Source organism: Thamnophis elegans, chromosome 2 (assembly GCF_009769535.1).
Source record: "Thamnophis elegans isolate rThaEle1 chromosome 2, rThaEle1.pri, whole genome shotgun sequence".
Classification (NCBI taxonomy): Eukaryota; Metazoa; Chordata; class Lepidosauria; order Squamata; family Colubridae; genus Thamnophis; species Thamnophis elegans.
This window is the reverse complement of record NC_045542.1, coordinates 19859594-19882032: the sequence shown is the minus strand read 5'-3', so window position 1 is coordinate 19882032 and position 22439 is coordinate 19859594. Positions and strand designations below refer to the sequence as shown.

The following is a 22439-nucleotide window of genomic DNA, read 5'->3' as shown; positions in this document are numbered from 1 at the left end:
AATCGTTTGCAGGAAATAGTCCAAAATGGCGCATGCAGAGTGATTATTTCAAGTAAATTGCCTGTACGAGGTGGATATCTCCACATCCCCAGCCACCACTCCCCCAGTATAAATCTGGCCTACTTACAATGCCTCTTCTGGTGGTTCCCCGCCATGGACAGCTCCTCTGGGCATTTCCCTCAGAATAACCAAAATCAAAGGATGGGTAGCATCCAGCATTTTGCAGATAATTGGCCTGCTGGGTCTGGAAGATATCATTGCCATAGCACGAGGGGCTGTTGTCAACATAACAGGGTGGTTCTTGAGGGTTGTAGCTGGAGAGGCGAAGAGTGGCTGATTCGTACTGCCCATAACCCAGGGAAGGGTTCAGCTGCGGCTGTTCATTGAAGTTGGTCAAAGGGGCAGCCTCGGCTCCTGGGGAGCTACTACGCCTGCCCAGGCGGTCCTGCCCGCTGAGGAAGATGTCGTGGTAAGCCCTGGAGATGGCATTTATTGCCTCCTCTTCCTGGGTGTTAGGGCTGGGTGGAGCATCCGCCTCAGAGCTCAGGCCCACATCCATGGGGACCTCATTCAGGCTGTTCATGTAGCTCTGCATCTCGTCCAGCAGGCGCTGCTTCTCTCGCTTAGGGATGCGCCCAAAACGCACAGCTGTGGAAGGGAAGAAGGAGTGTGACAATCTGAGGGTCGAGGAGGCATTAAGCTGTAACAGGCATCAGTAAAGTAACTGAACAGGTAGAATTTTCTCCTGTGCCCTAGCTCTACAGGAAGAGAAGCTGCGCCCTAACGCGATTGTACCGAAGGTGGCATCTCTAGCTGGGGAAATAAGGGAAACTGCACGATTCGTAAACATTACTTAATACGAACATGATGATGCTCAGGGAAGCCCACACAAACTCTCAGGCACACACATGTACAATATGGTTGTCTTCTCCAATTTAGCAGGTGGCGACAAAGCACTTTGTCTTTGTTCAATTTTCTCCAGCAAAGAGAGGGAGGACCAGATCTAGCCCTCCTTCCCAAGCCAGCAGTGCCTCCATAAAGCCAAAATTATAAGCAGATTCTCAGGCCTCTGGGTCACGTACTTGGGAGAACCACTGTGCCATTAATCAAAGGACACTGCTTGGTCTCTGCATAGAGGTGGCTCTTCCCCATCCTTCTCTCCTGCTCTGCAAATTCTGACACAAAAGCATTAATCAGCCCAGGGTATCATTTATCAACCTAGCATTTGCTGACATTGTACCCTTGTAGGAGAGTGACTGCAGAGGCAGCACTACAGGCCCAGAGTTGGGATGAAGCTTTTATCCCTCTAAATTCATTAACACCAAAGCATGCCTTGGTATCAGCCCAGCCTTTGCTTGTTTCCTTACCGCTCGCTGCCATTTTCCCAATCATTTTAAGCAATGGCAACCACCAAGTTATTGTTCCTTCAAAAAGGGGTGAACAGCCTTGCCAAAACTGGGGACCGCTGTGGTTTATCACACTGGGGAAAGGGAGGAGTAAGTATACGGGAGGCAAACTTCTCATTTCCATCACTGAAGAGCTTCAAAACAAATCGTTCTGCCAAAATTCAGTAGCTAAATTTGGGCAGTGCAATTTGGGGACATGGGAGGAGGCAGCTGAGCTGGTTTTCCATTCCAAGGATGGAAACAGGAGCACGTTGCCTTCCAGAGGTTTTTCCTCCTTCGTGCCTTCTGCCTCGGAGCTGTTCAAGAAAAGAGAATCCACTTGAATGGCTCTCAGTGTAGCCAACGAATTCTAATGTGCTTGAAAAATTGCCCAAATTCTGGATCATGAAGCAAACATTCATGACTATAGACTGTAATTCAAAGGAATTCATCACAGTTGCCTTCAAGCCTTTAGTTACAGACCCACACTGCTGCAGAAGAGGGGCCAACCCTATCCAGATGCTTACCATCTCTTGACATCCCCACCGCCAGACATTTCTTGAAGCGGCAATGCTGGCAGCGGTTGCGATTCATACGCATGATCATGCAGTTTTCATTCTTCACGCACATCTTGTAGTTGATGTTCTGCTGGATGCTCCGGCGGAAAAAACCCTAAGGGCCCCCAAGGAAAGAAGAGTGAGAAGAGGGGAGGTCAGCCAACAAACGGACACGTGTAAAATGAGTCTACTGGTTTTCAGCTTTCTGCTCTCAGATTCGGGTTTTCCCAGATGTGCCAATATGACAACTCTAATAAAATGGAACTTTGAGGAAACTCGAGCCTTGGAGTCTTCTTTTGTTTAGGGTTATTACTTGTGGCCGTAAATCAAGAATTATTGGTACCGTAGTTCTTATTTTAGAGAAATCAAACAGCTAATGGAGAATCCAATTTGTGGATTAATAACTTAATCCAATTTGCATGTTAATGGAGAATCTATTAAGTAATTTCTCTTTAGCCCGGGACTGAAACCAAAACTCAGTTTCAATTCATGTTGCACCTTCCACCAATAGACCTACCAGTGTAGGATTTTATATTAAGTATCCTAAATATTTTGGACTTTTTCAAAAACAGGATAATTGACTCTTTTGAACACTGACTTTGTCCCGAGGACATCAATGGACAGCTAATAAAACAAGCTAATGGATCATCAAATAAAACAACCCAGAGTTTTCAGTGGGGACCGAAGTGACCAGATTCAAATGATCACACTTTGGAAATTTATATGCTGGGAAAGGTAGCAAGAAAGATAAGAAAAGGATGAGCAGCATCAAGGTTGATGGACTCGAATTATAGTGGTAATGGACACATTGGAAGACCTGAAGGACCAGATTAAGGAAAGATCATCCTGGAGAAAACCCATCTGCATGGTCACTAAAACTTGACACCACCGCTTTTAGGACATATAATCAACCAATCCATCTTGAACATTTCAACTTGAACAGTCTTGTCATAATAGAAACAAACAAAAGAGGAAGAAAGCAAGAAGATGAACCTACCTTACATCCTTCACAAGCATGAACCCCATAGTGGAAGCCTGAAGCAATGTCTCCACAAACTTTACAAAGCAACACCATCCCACCGGTCTCTGCAAAAGAAAGAGAGGAACTGATCTTAATTCCCTGCCAGGCCCAGGTTTCTGATCCAATCGCCCTCTTCTCTGACCCAGCCCACTGAAGTGACTTTCCCTAAATTGTCTATGGATTCTCCATCATTTAGGTCACAGTTGCCCCAAAAGTGCTTTTTCCAAAAGGCAGCTGGACTTCGCATCTCATTTCGCATCTCATCCAAGAAGCTTCTTCGGTTCAGAACGAAACATTTTCCAAGAAAAAAAACCAAGGAAGTCCAGTTGCCTTTTGGAAAAGGCACCTTTGGGTTTCCCCAATTTGCTGTCCTCCAGAAATAATAAAGGTCAACTCCTATAATCCCAGTCAGCATGCCATTATTACTGTAGGATTATGGAAATGGAAGTTCAGCAAACTTGGAGGGTAACAGCTCCATCAGAATGGAAACCATCTGAACTTTTACTTAAAATGGAAATGGCATTGGTCACATGCACACCTGTACAGAAAGATTTTGCACATTGGACTACCATTCAAACATGTTTTACTGACTAACGCACTACTGACTAAATTCACCTCTCACATTCAGGAGAAGCCAAAATTCAAAAGCCATGATTCACTATTGTAACTATCATAAGAGACCAAATCACAATACAGTTTAATACTGCATGGGAACCTTGTCAATATACTTGCAAAAAGCTTTTGTCAATAAAATAATGCTATGCTTCCAATAAGGAGGGTTTAGAAATTTCAAAGGGATCTATGCCTTCTCTAATGGTTCACTTTTTTGCTTGAAGCAAAAAGATTTTGAGCAATGGGTGATTTTCAACATTTGATTAAGTCAGAAAATGAGTGCACCCAAAAGATAAGTAACAAGAATTAACTTCAAGGAGACTTAACAGTTGTTGGTCTTTCTATCTGGATCCCAAGTCCGTACATACACAATGGAATGATTATTACGTCACTCCACGTGTATATTAAAAACTGAGAAGAGGAGGTATATGTGAAAAGTCACTTACTTGTGAATGTGCTGGTAGCTCCATTCTGCTTGGTGGCAGGCACCTTATTTGGTGTTGGGGGCAGCTGGCCCTTGCTGGGGTAGCAGATCCCTTCAGGAAACTGGAAGGCTACCTTGGGTGAAGAGGGGGAGCTGGCCTGCTGCGGCTTGATGGCTCCAATCTCGGTGAGGGTCAGCTCTTCTAACGAGGATGGCAGCGAGTGTTGGGGTGAAGACACCAGGTATCCACTGGGAGGGCTGCCTGGAGTGGGGCTGGAGCCAGCTGTTGAACCCACATAGAGGATCACGCCACCTGGTGCATGAGAAGGGAGAGGGGAAGTTGAACCCAGTGCAGAGCAAGAAAGATAACTTTGGTGGAGATATGCAGGAACTATTTACCTAGGCAAAATGTGAAATGTGTTTAAAGTCCAGAACAATGAAATAGCATTTGGAAGCAGGTCAGGCAGAAGCTCCCTAATTTACTGAAGTATAAGGAGGAGGAGGAAGAGGAGGAGGTACAGCACAATCAGACTTGCAAGATTCTAGTTATTATAGCCAATCTCAGTAAAAAGTAGTTTTATCCTTCCTGAAGAGTTGATTCCTGGTCTGGTCTAGCTGACAACTAGGAACTATGGATGGCACTGCAGAGGGAGTAAGAATCTGCAAACAAAATGGCTGCCTTCCAAGTCAGTGCTCTGGCTGGGAATCTCTGCAAGAGCACACATTTGGGAAAGATAAAGAGCCACTGAACTCATATCCTGTCCAAGGATGATGCTACCCATACCCCACCGATTAACTCACACAATTCCGACCATGGTTTGCCTGAAGCATGTCACGTACTTCAAACAAAATAAAGATAGTCGAGAGAGAGAGAGAGAGAGAGAGAAAGAGGGAGGGAGGGAGAGGGAGGGAGGGAGGGAGGGAATGAGGGAGGGAGGGAGGGAGAGAGAGAGACGCTGCTACCACCAATCTGATCATCCCACTGGGTCATGCCCTGTACAATTTATGTCTGACTAAAGTGAATACCTGTGAGGCACATACTATAGCTGGCATGCCAGAGGCCTCCCTGCTTTCATTGCAATTCCGAGCAAGCAGGCAGGCAAATTGTTTCTGAAACAAGACTGGTAGGTTGTGTTTGGCTGGATGGGTCCTAAGCTATGCAAGCTTCCAGTAGTCTGTTGAAAGAAATAAGACCTACATTTCTAGGTCATCCTTCAAGAAATACAAGATCCTGCATATGAAGGAGCGAAGGATATTTCCAAGCAGCAACAAACTACAACTTAACCTTCCTTTCCTAGCTTTCTGTACTGCATTTTCTTCTTCTTGATGGCCGTAGAAGAGGCAGGATCCAAGTACTTGGAAGCTCTCATTGTCTGTGAGTGAGCAGGGACAGAGGACGCAGGCGCTGCTGTGTTGCATTTCCACAGGCCTTAACAGCCTGCCTACACAAATGACATTCTTAGTTGGAACACACAGAGGTCAAGAATCTGCATTCGCATTATCAGAGAGTGCTTCCGGACAAGGCCTTGAGTACGCAATTCCTCTGAGTTGTTCACAGCTCTTTTTGGGGGGGGGGATGGGGATGAAAGCAGTCAAGCCACAGCATCTTCTCACTTTCAACCTTCTTGCATTTCCTAGTTTTAATTTTTTTTTTTTTTTTTTAAAAAGGATAATGCAATAATAACTGCGTAGGACAGCTATGAAGCAAACAGATCCTTTTTACTCCTCAGCAGCCATTTAGAAATGGCAAACAAGCAGCAAACAACCCTCCCCGCAAGCCTGGCACTGCTACAGAAACACAGAAAAATGATTGTTAGGAATATAATCTAAGGGTTGGGTTGGCAATATATAAGCCATATAGCAATGCTGTACCCGTTTCTTTAAATCATGCTGTAAAATGCAATTGGTTGCTGTTTTCCTCAATCGGCCATAAGAGGGAGCCAGAATGACTGTTAGCTCTCTGTTTGTTAGATGCTGGGTTGATCTGATCTGAGTGTTTTTGGAAGCTGGCTGTTAGAAAGTGCCGTGAGCTATTGTAAGTTTTGCAACTGCTAGCAAACTTTGAGTACTTAACTGATTGTATGATACTGGACTATGTTATTTGGATTATCCCTTAACTGAAAGACATTGATGACTGAGTGTCTTATCCGTGTATGACTTGGACTGTTTGATGGACTCTGATACCTCTATTTCCACAAAAGTAAAAGCCTATTTAAACTGAAGTGTCTCTGTATGCTGGTTTGTGTGTTCTCCAACACAACTGTCACAACGCTTTAATCACTAAAACTGAGCAAGAAGCTATGAGGATTATAACATTGTTAAGGATGCAGTTCAGTATAAAACATCTTGGTGAGATTAGGCAATATCTTGGTTTACAGGTAGATAAAACTAGGGGAGGATACAAAATCTCACAAACTGAGAAGATTAACCAGCTACTCAGAACGTTTAGCATGGAACTGTGTAAACCAGCTAAAACTCCAATGGGTCAGGAATTTAGCCATGATGATATAAAAAGCCCTGTGTTTGATAAGGGTATTTATCAATCATTGATTGGTAGCTTATCGTATCTGAGTAATTGGTCAAGGCCCGACATAGCATATAGTGTAAATCAATTTAGCCAGGTTTAATGCTGAACCTACTGAAAGGCACTGGCAAGCTGCTAAGAGGATATTAAGATATCTTAAGCAAACGATGCATTATGCATTTTATTTAGAACCTAGAGATGATCTGAGCTTAACTGCATATGCTGATGCAAGTTTAGCTACAGATGTGTCTACACGGAAATCAACATCAGGGTTTGTTGTATTCCTGGGAAAGGCACTAATTGGATGGAGGTCTATTGGACAAAAACATTTAAGTTTATCGACTATGGAGGCTGAATTCTCATGTTTGTCATTATTATGTACAGATTTGGTGTGTTATAAACAACTTCTACTGGATATGGGAATTGACATACGAGAGCCTATTGTTGTTTACGAAGACAATCAAGCAGCAATTCAGATGGCATCCAATCTTGCTGTAGAAACTAGGTCAAAACACACTGATATAAGATATCTGAATGTACAGCAAAGTGTTAATAGTAAATTAGTTTCATTGGAGTATTGTATGTCTGAAGATAACATCACAGATCATTTTACTAAGGCCCAAGGTAACATAAAACATAAACGTTGTTGCGAGGAATACGGATTAAGATTGTAAAATGTATATATTGTCCTACCCAAAGGGGAGAATGTTAGGAATATAATCTAACGGTTGGATTGGCAATATATAAATCATATAGCAATGCTGTACCCGTTTCTTTAAATCATACTGTAAAATGTGATTGGTTGCTGTTTTCCTCAATCGGCCATAAGAGGGAGCCAGAATGACTGTTATCTCTCTGTTTGTTAGATGCTGGGCTGATCTGATCTGAGTGTTTTTGGAAGCTGGCTGTTAGAAAGTGCCGTGAGCTATTGCAAGTTTTGCAACTGCTAGCAAACTTTGAGTACTCAACTGATTGTATGATACTGGACTATGTTATTTGGATTATCCCTTAACTGAATGACATTGATGACTGAGTGTCTTATCCGTGTATGACTTGGACTGTTTGATGGACTCTGATACCTCTATTTCCATGAAAGTAAAAGCCTGTTTAAACTGCAGTGTCTCTGTATGATGGTTTGTGTGTTCTCCAATACAACTCTCACAACCCTTCGCTGAACGTACTCACTCTCCCAACGGGGAACTTACCTAACAACGATGACTCCCTTTCTCCTACAAAGATGGTAGGCCACCAACAGAGTCCAGCCTTTATGCTGCTGAAATGCCACTCAGTAGCAGGAACAAAAATAAGACACTGCTCTGTACCCAGATGGCAATCTTTTCTACCCAAGAGGGACCCCTGTTGTACACTACAAGCTGTAGTACAGGAGATACACAGAGCTAAATTGCGACACCAGCATTTATTCAGCCCTCGTGTTTTAAGCCCACCCTTCTTATTCTTGACCCTGGTAAGACACAGTAAACAAGTGTCTCATTTTTCCAGTCTTCTTTCTGCCAACAGGTTGACCTGCCAAACTATATATGGGATGTCAGAGAGGAGGAAGTTGGGAAACTGGATTTGAACTAGGTCACTGCCATCCAAAATCATCATCCCCCCCCCTTTTTTTTTTACCCTGAAAAAAATCTCTTCGTGCATGGCTCTGATCTGTTCTGCAGTTGTTGCCAAGTACGTCTCAAGGTACAAAGCCAATGACCAGCTGAAAGCATGCAAGCTCCATGTGATTGCTGGACAAGGCCAGAGAAACAGCAGGAAGCATGGCCCAAGAGGCCCAGTCTGTAGAAAACTAGGGCAAACAAATGGCACATACAGGCGAACAACCAAACCCCAGAGCTCTGCAGAAAGTCATTCCAGAAAGCAACCCCTAAGCCAGCCTTGGGGCAGAGCTCTTCATCCTGGTTCCCAGGGTGTATTTAAAAAACAACAGGATTATCGCTCCATATTTTTAGATAGCAATCTAAGGCTATTGGATAACAAAGCAACAGCTTGTCATGGAGTTGCAAAGAAAGGAATGTCAGGATGAAGGTCCAGCTTGCACACACATCCAGCCAAGAATTAACTAGGCAAGGTCAACTCACAACCAAAATGGGGCAAATCAGGTGATAGTCCCTTATCTGATAAAGGCTATTAGGTCAGATTTGCAGGCTAACCTGTGCTCCTAAAGCCTCTTCCTTAGTGCCACATAACTGTAGCCTAACAAGCTCCAGTAACCACTGGGGGGGGGGGGTATGTTCATTAGATTGCTTTTGTTTCATCTCCAGTTCATTGAGGGAAGTAGCTCAGTCACTCTTAACTGCTCCAGTTTTAAAGTAGCATTTTCTCTCTTCTCCCAACAGAATATTTAAGTTCACTATTGATGCAGTGGTTGATATTAAAGCTAGGATGTGCCCAACTTCAGGCCTTTACCCCAAGGCTGCTGCAGGCTTCACTTTTCCATTTTAATCATTGGATGTGACTTGGACTGCAGGCAAAGCCGAACACCTGGCTTCTACCTGGGTAATACTTAACCGGTATTTTTTTATGGCACTTGTCAAATCTTCTCCTTAAAAATACAGGGCTTAGTTCTTTTCTGAGAGCTTGTTTGATTTGTATTTTTAAGAAACTTGAGGCCTAGCCCTATAATCTACTGTTTCCTTAAACCAGGAAACAGACTTTTTTTTTTTTTTTTTTTTGCTGTGTGATGTTTGTTCTATCAACACTGGGTGTGTATGACAGGTTTTCCACTACTTTTGCCAAAAGGTAGGCTTTGCATGGCTGTATTTTTAATTGTTTTCTCTCCTTTGGTTATTTGTGAGACTTTCACATGAGCACCAGAACAGTTGCACTTAAGTTGTCCTGAATGGGTAGGGAGAAGGCACCTACTCCTTTTCACCTACTCCATTCTGGCTCGACAGCACCTAGTGCCATGGTGATAAATGCTATTTCATGGAGCCTTTCACAATTACATGTTCTACCAGTTCTTTCCAGACACTGCCAGCCATGAGGTCAGAACTGCCCTCCTGCATCATTCACTGCCAGCCAGCACTACCATTCCTTGGCAGAACAAATCAAGGAGTCACCTCACTTGTTGACTGCTTCCTCCCACTTCACCTGCAACATGCATGAGATCTATCACATGGATTATTTTTAAACACGCTCTCTTTCGCTCTCTTTGAGGTGTGCAGGAGATACTGCACCAAGCCACAGGAGAACATCCACCTGCCTCAGCCTGCACCTGCCACTCAATTTTTGGGCATCATGACATGTGACATGAGCCTATTATTCCCAGCATCTGGCTAGGTTGTCCTACCTGCCTACTCAAAGGAGTGGTTAACAGCATGTTAAAGCAAGTCTTCTGAAAAGCCTTGAGATTTCAATCTGGCTGAACAGGAACAGATCTAACCATTTCTCCATCCAGCCCAATATTGCGGGCTCTAGGCATTTCTTCAGGGTATAAGCCTGATAAGATTTTCCATATTAACTGCAACATGAGCCTCCCTAACTAGGGAGATGCCAGGGAAACAAAACTTATGCCCTTTCCACCAAAGTTCCGCTCTCCCCACAGACTGCTCTCTCTTTTGTTTCTTGGACCCCCTTCCCTTCCACTACATCAGTGATGGGATTCAAATAATTTAACAACTGGTTCTCTGCCCTAATGATTTCTTCCAACAACCAGTTCACCAAACTGCTCGGACAGTTAACAACCGGTTCTCCCGAAGTGGTGCGAACTGGCTGAATCCCACCACTGCACTGGTGGGATTCATGAATATATGTTGCCATAATCTTTTGTTATTTTTCTGCATACAATTTTTCTCACCCCCTATATGAAGTGGGCCACAGAGGTTTAGCAGAAACCAATCTTCCCCCTTATATCTGTGCCCAAGCTTAACACACCCACAAGGAGCCCACAGCAAAACTGGAAATGTACTTTCCATGTGAACCTCTCCAGACTCATCTTCCCATTGACCAATTGTCGACAGTCAACTCTGTCCTGCAAAATCTCTGACTTGGAAAACATGTGCCCCAAATAAACAACTTTTCTTTTCCATTTTCACAGGCATGGTGGGGCTTAAAAGGGCAGCAATCATTCACTCATGCCTCAGTGCGTGCTGCCAACTTTAAAACCATTCTGGCCTTGTATCCATTGAGAACATGCTCAGAGGATGGCTGTGAGGCATCAGGAATCTTTCGGCTTTGGCCCCAAGCCTATATGAACTCAGCCTCCCTAGATTAGAAAGATGGCTCAACCATCTTCAAACATACAACAATAAACTCAAATGATGAAAAAGCTCAGCAATAACAAAGCTGAAATACAGCTCTTGGCCTCAGCTTTAATGAGGTGTCCCTTGATTTTATTGTCAGGTTTGCAATGATCAAGGAAGCAAATTGTTCCTTATCTCAAGAATGCCTAAGGATCAGTTGGAGGCGCCAGAGATGCTAACACAAGAACAGAGATGGAATATTTTCGGTAATTTTGAAACTATGAGAGAAAACAATTGGGGTATTTTTTTTCACCTGGAAAAAAAAAACAGACAGGGAAACTTTAAAATGTTTTAATTTTTGCATCAAATGAAACTATAAGCTGCAGAATCCTAAGAAACCTAAGCTTTCTTAATTTGGTCAGTTTGCCAAACCAGAAAAGAGCAACAATGAAAGCAGAAATAAACCATCCACATGACCATAAAACAAAATTATGTCCTCTGCGGCGTAATGGAGAACAGATCCAACAAGCTCCAAAATAAAGTATTATCAGCACACAATCCCATAAGCAACCTTGGAGCTGAATCCTTGGAAGGGAGAAGTGTCTGAAATCAGATCACACTTCAGTCCTGCTTGTCCTATATTTAAAGAAAATTTAGCGCTCTGGAATTTGAGATAAAATGTATTACAAATTAATAGAAAACATATGGAAGGGAAAAAAAGGATAGCAATCCAGAAGCACTTTGTGATATTGCATTCATTATTTCAAAGAAATTTCATTGGTAGCTTTTTATTCTTGCCATATTTTTTTTTTAACTTTTTCTGATTTTTTTTTCTTAAAAGGTCTGGGGGGGGGGAGAATCCCTCTTTTCTCAATTTTTGTTCCAAATTTTTTCTACCGTTTGCACTTCTATAGAAGAGAATAAATCTATTATCTTAGTTCTTGGAATACCGTATTTTTCAGAATATAAGACACACCTTTTTTCCTCAAAAAAGAGGCTGAAAATCTGGGTGCTTCTTATACAGCATTTTTTGCTTCCCGAAGCCCCGCCCCCTTCATCAAAATGGCTGTGCATACCCTTATGGAGGCTTTCAGAGACCTCCTGGAGGCTGGGGAGGGCAGAGATGAGCAAAAAATGGACCGTTCCCCCCCCCAGCCCCCAGCGGCACTCTATAAGCCTCCATAAGGCTATGCATGCAATTTGTTTTACAAAAAAACGGGCCCGTTTTCACGAAAAACAGGCAGCTGTTTTGCTCATTTTTGCCCCCATCCACAGGAGAAAGAACTCTGCAAGCTCCCCTCCCCCCTCCCGGCTATTTACGCCTTTTATTTGAAAGAAAAACGGGCTGTTTTGGGGAGGTTTGCAAAGTGCAAAAACTTTTTTTTTTTCCTTTTGGAAAGCTCTTTAACTGATTGATGAGAATTACATGGATCAAATGCTGTGCCAGCAGGAACAAAGTCTTAGGTGCTGCAGATTGTCAGCGATTTCCTTCTCCAGCACATGGATAAATACATCTGGAAACATACCTACCCACTTACCTATCTACCTACTTTCTCTCTCTCTCCCTACCTACTGTATTTCTCTCTCTCTCTCTCTCTCTCTCTCTCTATCCCTCTATCTACCTACTGTATTTCTCTTTCTTTCTCTTTCTCTTTCTCTCTTTATCCCTCTACCTACTCTCTCTCTCATCCTACCTACCTACCTTATTTCTCTTTCTATTTCTCTCTTTATCCCTCTACCTACCTACCTACCTACTCTCTCTCTCTCCCTCTCTATCTACTGTATCTCTCTTTCTATTTCTCTCTCTATCCCTCTACCTACCTATTCTCTCCCTCCCTACCTACTCTCTCTCTCTCTCTCTCTCTCTCTCCCTTTATCTACCTACCTACCTTTTTTTTTAATTTGCCGCTTCAAAACCTTGGCACATCTTATACTCCAAAAAATACGGTGTCCAAGGTATTTTTTTCCCTCCCACATGTTTATCACTTGATTTGGTGAATCACGCTAGAATTGACCAGAAATTACCTCAAACTCTTTACTAAATAATGTTTGAGAGATCGTGGGCAAGCCCTAGGCACCAACTGCTTAGGATTCTGCCATTGCAGAAAGGCAGGTAGTCTTTGATTTACAACTCCATTTGGGATCAACATTTCCATTGCTAGATAAGGTGGTTGCTAAGTAAATCATGCCAGGTTTTATGGCCATTTTTGCCACAACTGTTAAGCACATCACTGCAGTTGAGTAAATCATGTGGTTGTTAAGCAAACCCAGCTTCCCGCCCCACACTTGCTTTTCTGAAGTTGGCTGGAAAAATAGAGATCACATGATCCCAGTACACTGCAACTATCATAAATACATGCCAGTTGCCAAACACCTGCATTATTTTGATACACGACTGTGGGGATGCTGTGCAGGCATGGTTGCAAGTCGCTTTTTTCAATACCATTGTAACTTTGAAAAGTTGCTAAATGAATGGTCGTAAGGGGAGGACTACCTGTATCTGCTTACTTCAATAAAGGGATACTCTATATGGCATGGGTGTCAAATTTGTGGTATCACTTTGCCATCACGGGACGTATCATGTTTTTCCTCTTCACGGAGCTTGGGTGGGCGTGGCCTGTGCATGATCTATGCCTTTCTGCAATGGAATGCAACATCCTAAGTAGGGGATGGTTATGTGGTCTCACCGACTTTCAAAGATCATTGTGATCCCCTAAGCAAATCAGGATAGAGTAGACAAGTTTATAAAATATCAGAAACCTTTGTGGACTTTTTGCTGAAAAATGGATACAACTGAGTTGAAGACTTGAATTTGCCAATCAAAAAGGGCTGGGTATGGGAAGAAGTGATCTATGCAATATAACTGGGGAGGGGGGGGGAGTAATCTTATTTTTGCAAATGTTGTAAATATAAATTACTTCTTTAAATACCTTATTTCTCTATTACTTTTTGAACATTCTTTCTCCTTTATATCCCTTCTATCTTTTTTCTTTTAAACTTAGTTTGTATTATCTTTTATTGTTTTTTAAAAAAATACTTTTTAAAAAATGACCAAATAAAAAAAAAAAACCTAGCCATAAAATTTAGTGAAGGTTGAGCCCTTATGAAATTCCATCCATTCTAGTAGGGAAATGAAGCATGTACTGAATTAAGTCCTTAGTATGGAATTAATGATACTTAACCTTCGTCCTGCTTTTCTTCAGAGGAAATAATACTGTGTGAAAAAAGCATTTTAAATCACAGGAAACGACACAAACTACAAAAACAGCATGGGGAAAAGAAGGGAGGTTTACACTGAGCTCAGACAAAATTTGTGTGAATGTGTGCGAGAGAGAGAGAGAGAGAAAGAGAAATACTGCTTCAAACTCAGCTCTCCCCCTGCTGACTATATATCTATGTAGGTTGTTTTTTTTAGCAGTGTGGCCAAGTGGTTTGACCCTATCTTCTTTTGGTAAAGTTTTTTTTCAACTTCCTATTCCAGTCAACATCTCCAAGTCTTTCCCATCAAAGATCTAACCAAGGTTGAATCTTCCTTTCGGACCAGTAGCCAAGGTTAGTTAAGTGCTGCCATCTGCTGAGATGATGTCTACACCTTCAAAATAAAAGCAATGCAGTTCTATTTGCTTGCATGGTGTACACTTATTTATATTTAATTTCTAATCTCTAAATGGCCTGATGTGGGTCCGGCAGGGACAACCAAAGGGCAGAATGTGGCCCAGGTCTGCCCTATAGTGACCAGGAGGTGAGCTTGGCTAGATGGCATCTTCTTGAAAATAAATCTTCATCCACTGCCCTTTAGAGAGTTTACGCAGTCCATGCATTCTAGGAAATGCTGCCTTCAGGCATGCCTTATGGCAGTGTTTCTCAACCTTGGTAACTTGAAGATGTCCGGACTTCAATTCCCAGAATTCCCCAGCCAGCATTCGCTGGCTGGGGAATTCTGGGAGTTGAAGTCCAGGCATCTTCAAGTTGCCAAGGTTGAGAAACACTGCCTTATGGAGTCCAAGTAGGGAAAGCTACCTTAATGGCTTGTTGTGGGCTGTTTTGTATTTGGGACACGTTTTGTTTGCAGCAAACAGCTGCTTCAAATGCATCTGGGTAGAGGAAATTTCTCCGATTTCTGTTCCTAACAGCAAGTGCCCGAGGGTCCTCAAAATAGGGGAAGAAAAGCAAAAGCGATTCATTTTTCTGTTTTCAAAACAGCCCATATGGAGTCCCCTGTCTTCTCTTAGAGGAGTAAAAAGCTCAGCAGCATCAAAGGCTGCGATGACCTAGTTGAGATTTTAGCAGTTTTAACTGACATGTCCTCAATCCCAGTTAACCCCTAGCCTGGGGATCCTCTGCTTAAAAAAAAAAATATTGTAAACAAATCTCCATTCCACTCCCCCCCACCCCCACCTCAGCACTTACTGCTCTCATTTTCACCCCTTAACCAATTCTGACCTATTAAAACCACCTCTTCCTCGCCCCCACCCTTAAAGCGACCACAGTACTGACCCGCTCCTATGCCAACAGGGCTGGGGCGTGGGGTTAATCAAGGCTAACGGCACCACTTAAAACCGTCCCAGTGTTTGCGGTGAGTCAGTGCCAAGGGAGAAGCTTTAAGTGCTTGTTATTTTTAGCCTCTGCCGAAAGCTGGAGAAAAGTTTGGACTGCGGGTGAGAGAGCAGGTTGCAAAAAATAAAAATAAAGAAAGGAAAGGAAAGGAAAGGAAAGGAAAGAAGGGAAGGAAAGGAAAGGAAAGGAGGGGAGGGAAGGAAAGGAAAGGAAAGAAGGGAAGGAAAGGAAAGGAAAGGAAAGAAGGGAAGGAAAGGAAAGGAAAGGAGGGGAGGGAAGGAAAGGAAAGGAAAGGAAGAAAGAAAGAAAAGAGCTCCGTTCCCAGCTCTTCTTTGCCTCCAAATTCGGGTCAGCGCCTCACGTGTCCTCCTCCTCTCGCTCTCGTTGAACGAGTGTCAAGAACAGGCAACGTGCTGGAGTCGAGCCAAAGCGGAGCGAGGAGACACCTGACTCGCGATTCACGTGGCTCGGCGGCGCAGGCCATTCCGATGGTAGGCGGGGGCTTTTTTCGCCCGAATCGCTCAGGATGCAAAATGAGGGAAGGAGGGGGAACAAGAGGAAAAAGAGCCCAGGCGCGCCTCCGAGACTGACTTACACGTTTAATTACAGCTAGAAAGGAACCCAAAAATATCACGGAAGGTGGAATCCCGGGATGAAATGGGGTGTGTGTGGAGGGGGGGGGGGGCGTAGCGTAATTCAGCAAAAGAGAAGGCTCTTTTGCATTCGCTGACGGCTCCGTGATATCTTATGTAATCAATTAACTTGGTTAAAATGGGGTTGCCTCGTTTTGTGGTTCTCTGTGTTGTGCGAACAGAGCCAAGGTATGGCACAGCAGCTGCAGAGAACTGCACGATCCCAAGGAAAGAAACAGATGCTTCCCCACGTTGTAGGCAGACGCCACGGTGTGCACATATACACACGCTATTCATCGCTGTTCTATTGGCATCTTTATTGTTTCGCAAAATGGGCTCCTTAAAGCAGCAGTATCTTCCCTCCAAGACGAATTCGGCTTATTTTAAGGAATACCGCGAGGGGACCTGTGTGGTCCTGCCATGTCCAAAACAAAGTTAATAGCCCCAGCTGCTTCCAGATGTTACAGAAGTGGAACTTTTTGATTTCAGTTGTCACCGCCCATTTCCCCCACTGTTTTGCAATCCAGCTAAACTACTGGTAAGAATCCAAAATAATAGGACGAGTTCATAAATCACTCTAGGCTATATATTGTAGCATATATTTGAAGCCCAAATGTAGTCATTTAAGTCTACAAGCCATGGTTTTACATATAAATGGGGTAATTTGTTACTTGTACAGATTATGTTGCAATAAATGGTACTTTCTAGCCAAGCTTGCCCGATTCCTACTAAAAGTGAGATTTTGTTGTTAGTTGTGAATCATGTCTGACCCATTATCAGGCCTGAAAAAAATGCAGCTGCATTAAGAAAACTGAAACTTTTAAAGCAGCTTTTGCATTAACACAGAAGCCTGAAAAAAGGTGAGCCGCTTTAATAAGTAACAGAGTAACTGCTGTGTTGACACAAGGTCTGAAGCACTTCCAAATCGTCTTCAAAGCTTATGTGGCTCTATATTGGTGCCAAGAAAACTATTCATGTAATGATCAGGAGTCAAAATGAACTTGAGGTATCCTCAACAATTTAATAAATTTTTATCCCATTATTTAATTATTAAAAACAATTCTCAAATCAGATTGTTGTTTAGCATTATTATTTAAATGATGCAACCAAAGATAGAGAAAGCAGGTAAATATTGATAGGCAGACAATCTGGAAAAAATAATATGTGAAGAAACCCAGTGGATACAACGGGAACACAAGGAAGTGATAGCAACAGTGGACATTTTTACTACAAGTAATTCAAGGTGGTGAACATATACAATTCCCCCTCCTTTCTCCTCTTTTTCCCAAAAACAACCTTATTAGGTGAGTTGGGCTGCTAAATCCAAAGTTAGCCAGCCAGCTTTCTTATCTATGGCAGGGCTAGAACTCACAGTTCTCCTGGTTTATAAACCATTATCTTCACTACTACATCCAAGAATAGGGGGTCTCCATACTTGGCAACTGTAAGACTCCTGGACTTCAATTCCCATAATTCCCCAACCAGCATGAGTGGCTGAGGAATTCTGACATTTGAAGTCCACAAGTCCTAAAGTTGCCAAGTTTGGAAATCCCTGCTCAAGAGGCTTGGAGACTGCAACTTTTTGCTACTTTACAATCTCAGCTGTTAGCAGAGCAACCAATATATAATTCCGAAAAGACTCCACTTCCCAGCATTCCATCAGAACAGAGTTATCCCAAAGTAGTCAGTATCAATTCCCAAGGCTGGATGGGAATAACTATTGCTGTAATTATTTGCAGCATTATTAATTAAACATTATTTTCATATAATAACCATTTGGGGATTGATAAACAATCCGAAACTTCATGAAGACGTTGATGGGCTGAAAGGTTTAAGGACTGTTGCATTAAATTAAAAATAAGTGTACTAATTCCATACAGATCTAGTTCAATCAGGAAGACTATTTTTACTTAACAGCCCATGGTGGTGCGGTGATTAGAAGGCAGTATTGCAGGCAAACTCTGCTCACAGTCTCGAGTTCGATCCTGATCAGCTCAAGATACACTCAGCCTTCCACCCTTCCAAGGTTGGTAAAATGTTGACCCAGATTGTTGCTTTAATCTGTGCTTAAAATGTGTGTATGAGTGAACCCGTTATAAAATGGCCTTGCCAACAAACCTACCAATTGAGCCTATATGTCATACCAAGCCAGAACTAAGAAAACACATTATGGTTTAATATGGACTTGTTTTTGCTCTATGTTGAACTACAAGTACAGGTATCTTACGATGATTTGTTTAATGGCCAAAGTTACAATAATGCTGGGGAAAAAAAGTGACTTATAACCACTTATACACTTATGACCACCACAGCATCGCTGAAGTCAGATGATAAAAATTCAAGGCTTTGGAAGCTGGTATATATTTATGGCGGCTGCAGCATCCCAGAGTATGATTTAATCACCATTTACAATCTTCCAAGGGGCCTTCAGACAAGCAGTCAAATGGGAGAAGTCTGGTTCTCTTATAACTGCATGATTCACTTAACAACCATGCCTAACATAAAATCAAACAAAACTACTTAATGACATCACTTAGCAATGGAAGCTGCAATCCCAACTTTGGTTATAAGTTGAGAACTACCTGTAATGGGACACACACGTGATACCCCTGGCTGGTGGCATTGTCAGGGAAGGACTTGGACACAAAGCTTTCCTTTGAGCACACATTCTCTGCTAAGGAGGGGTCTCTGTAACACCATTTTGTCCAGGTTCTTAAAATGTGGAATTTCAGGGCTGTTTGCAACTTGTCCAAGTGAATTGCTAGACACAAGGTCAGTACATCTGGTCAGTGTATCGTCATAGCTGTCAGCCGTTCTAATTTCTACGCTGACTCTTGCAAGGTTTTAAAACCTGCCTTTAAAAAAAAAAATGCAGCTTTTTGTAGCAAATGGCCCTCTCTGCAGAAGCAATCCCCTTGCTGCATTGCCCCTCTCTCCGTTGCATGATTTTTAACTATGTTGCATCTGCCTCATCCATCACCCACCATTACAGAATCTGGGCTGCTGATACTGCAGTTTGTTTGTATGCAGCAGTGTGGAAGAAGGCAACAGTGGCAGCCAACACGGACAATTTCTAAACCTCCAGCAAGCAAAGAATAGGTATGGCACCTTACGTATTTCAGTGAGAAAAAGAATTGCTGTTGCGGGATACCCACAGAGATCAATCCTTGGCAACCTCCAGAACTGCCAAAGATAGCTGCTGTGTTGCTTGTTTCTGGTGACCTGAATTTACCTGATAAAGGCAAATTGAGCTGTGCTCTGAATTGCCTTCAACGCTAACAACAGCTGGGGGAGTCCTGCCTTATGCCAGAATGTAGGCCAAGAAGCTGCTGCTTTTTCCCTCCGCCCACCTCTTTTTATTTTATTTTTTATTTTTTGAAAAACAGCAAATCTGATTTCCCTCCTCTCTCTGCAGATATGAGCAATGGCCCTATTTTGAGCTCATATCGGAATCACTTTGAAGCTGACCTTTGCATATGTTATTTCCTTGGCTCTAAAGACTGCAGTCCAATAGGAAAGAAAAATTACTCAAATTTTGCTTACTTAGCTGAATAACTGAAAAGAGCAACCCCAGTCAATTTTTAATAGGGAAATTCCTGGTCCAAATTCAGAAGCTATCTTCCACCCAAAATAACAAAAAAAAAATGTCATTAATGGAATGATGTTTTTCAAGCCTCTGTACTCCTAGCATAACAACTTCACCACAGGACTGTCTGGTGGCAGATGAAATTAAAGAAAATCAAAAGGATCTGATAATAAGATGAGATTAAAAGATTACTAAAAGGCGGGGGAAATCCTCCTTGTAATCTATCAAAACCATTTTTTTCAATTCTTCGGGCTAGTTAAAAAAGAATTAACAGTGTTGTCACCCAAGTACCAAAAGCCAATGCATTCTCTCTTACTTTACCTTACTTGAAGCTAGCATAACTCTCTCTCCCTCCCTCCCTCCCTCCCTCTCTCTCTCCCTCCCTCCCTCTCTCCCCCCCCAAGAGAATTTCATTTTTTCCCTCCTAGTATAGTCCTTATTTCTTCCTTTACAGCAAGAGCCTTTAATGCACCTAGCTTTATTCTTGCCCATCCCTCTCCTCTCGTATGTTCAACCAGGCACCACAAGTTTTCTACAAAAGAAATGGCTACAGAAAAAATGGCTTGCCATCCAAACCTTCACAAATCCTGCTTCTTTATTACCCGGTCGTGAGAACTCTCATGTAAAGCAATAAGTCAAGAATAATGACTCTTCCGCACAATCTAAGAAAGTAAAAAGGAGTTTGGGCCTTATGAGAGAAAATTCTCCCAAGGGTGCAGCCAAGGCTTTGATATATAGAAGGCAAAAACATCAGGGCAGAAATCAGCACATCAGGATTTGTTATCTGTCAGTTATAACCAACCACCCAGAACTAAGTCAGTCAAGAAAAATCAGTATTTAGCTGGCGCCGAGTCTTTCCCTTGTTTATCCCATTCCCTCTGTCTCTAATCTAATATAGAAAAATGTGATGGTTAGGGAGGTGACAATGTTGTCCTTGTAAGATGGAACCAAGACATGGTGCATGAGCCAAGAAGAGTCTCAGCTGAAGTGTGTCAGGAGACATCAACTTATTCAGATGTTTAATGTATGTCTATACTCTCCATCAGTGGAACAGGGATGGGTGGCATAAAAGAGAGCAACATCTCAGCTTTTTTGGCTTTAAATAGATTAAACGAATCAGAGAACATCCATGAGCTTGCCAGAACTGTAGTCGCACTCCTAGAGTGCCTAGGAAATAAATGTGATATTAAAGATAACTTGTTTTCCTAATGGGGCCAGATAACCCTTCAGTAACATAGTTTAAATGAATCTAGATTTCCAAAGATCCAGTGTTTGCAGTATTGTTTATGTATTTTACTCTAAAGGTCAGATTAAAGCTCCAAACAAGAGCTATCCTTGTATCCAACCTTATTCTACAAAGTGCTGAGAAGTTGGAACACTTTAGAAAGAAGAGTTTTGTGGGAATTTGTTCCATACTATGTTTGAACATCTAGCCTAGTTTGTACTGGCAGCCCTGGCTAGTCATGGATCTCCAGAATTGCAAGCATAAGGCTTTCCCAGGCCTACCTACAGAAGTCCCTATGGTCTTATGGCATGTGTAATATGTATGAACTGCTGCTACTATAGGACATCGTGGGAAAATCCATTCTCTAGCTTAGACATATTTGAGCTTCTTTGAAATTCTGAAGACAGAAGAATCCAGCTTGCTCCCAGTGCGAGCAGAGAGGTTGTTCAAGTTCATGGGTAAAAATTAACTAGTGGAAATGATGTAGGCAACCGTTTACTGCAAGTATCTTTGAATCATTTTTTATTTGTTTTATTACATCATAGAATGCAAATAATCAAGTTGACTTTTGGTGGTTGGCTTCCAAAAAAGTTCAAGGTAAGAAATGGGACCAGAAAGACTGTGGCCAAGAACTCATACTTGGGCAAGATTCCCAGCAGATTCTAATAGTAAACATTTTATTACCTATTATTATGCATAAATTGCTGTAAGAAAAAACCACTGGACAGATTATTCTAGTTCAAGAAGTAGGTTTTGTTGAGCTACAAACCCTAAACACTCTTACTCATCCTTGCCTTAAGAGAAAGACAGAAAGAATTGGTCAGCAATATCTGGAAAAGTATACTGGTTGCCCTCAACTTATGACTACAATTGACCCTGAAATTTCCGCTGCTAAGCAAGGGAGTTGTTAAGCAGATTTTTGCCCCACTTTATGATATTTTGGCCACAGTTGTTAAGCAGATCACTGCAATTGTTAAGTGAATCGTGAGGTGGTTAAGCAAATCTAGCTTCCCCCATTGACTTTGTTTGTTGGAAGCCAACTGGGAAAGTTACAAATGTGATCATGGGACCCCAGAGCAGTGCAATTCTCATAAACATATGCCAGGTGCCAAGAGCCCGAATTTTGATCATGTGACTACGGGGGATGCTGCAACAGTCAGAGGTGTTAAAAAACAGCCATAAATCTTTTTTTTTTCATTTCTGTAGTAATTTCAAAAGGTCATTAAACCTCGATTGTTGTAAGTCAGGAACAACCTGTACATTCCCCATTGCTGTTCTAACTGAAACAGTCTTGTGCCCATCAATTAAACGTAGCCTTGCGTTTCTAGTTCTTGTTGCTCTACACAACCTCACTGCTTCTAAATTAAGCTCCGAGGATATCGCCTTTTCATACGACACAGCATGGAACATCTGTCAAGTGCTTACTGATGAGTCCAAACCAGAAAGAACAAAAGAGGAACAGGGTCATCCTCTCCTTTCTTCCCTTCCCTTCAGCGTCCCTAACACTCCAGCAAAGCTTTCGTTGATGCTTAAATGAATGTTGTGTTTTACTGTTTTACTGTGTTTTACTGTTTTGTTTTATTTTATTCACATTTATGTTTTGTCTTGCACTCCCCCCTACGAGTTGTAAGCCGCCCTGAGTCCCCTCAGGGAAAAGGGCGGCCTATAAATGCCAAATAAAACTCTAAAACTCTAAATGCTACCAAAGCCCAAAATGTTT

General features: G+C 42.3%; 1 protein-coding gene across 1 annotated transcript in view; it reads right to left on the bottom strand.

The window, feature by feature from the left end:
* LOC116504639 (nuclear receptor subfamily 1 group D member 1-like) overlaps window positions 1–22439 on the bottom strand; it is a 40679-nt gene that overhangs the window by 5699 nt on the left and 12541 nt on the right. Inside the window, exons 2-5 of the mRNA XM_032211792.1 lie at window positions 4022–4312; window positions 2940–3028; window positions 1913–2057; window positions 128–648 (exon numbers count right to left, since the gene is read on the bottom strand). Of these exons, the coding sequence (XP_032067683.1) occupies window positions 128–648; window positions 1913–2057; window positions 2940–3028; window positions 4022–4312 (1046 nt within the window). The remainder of the gene's footprint in view (window positions 1–127; window positions 649–1912; window positions 2058–2939; window positions 3029–4021; window positions 4313–22439) is intronic.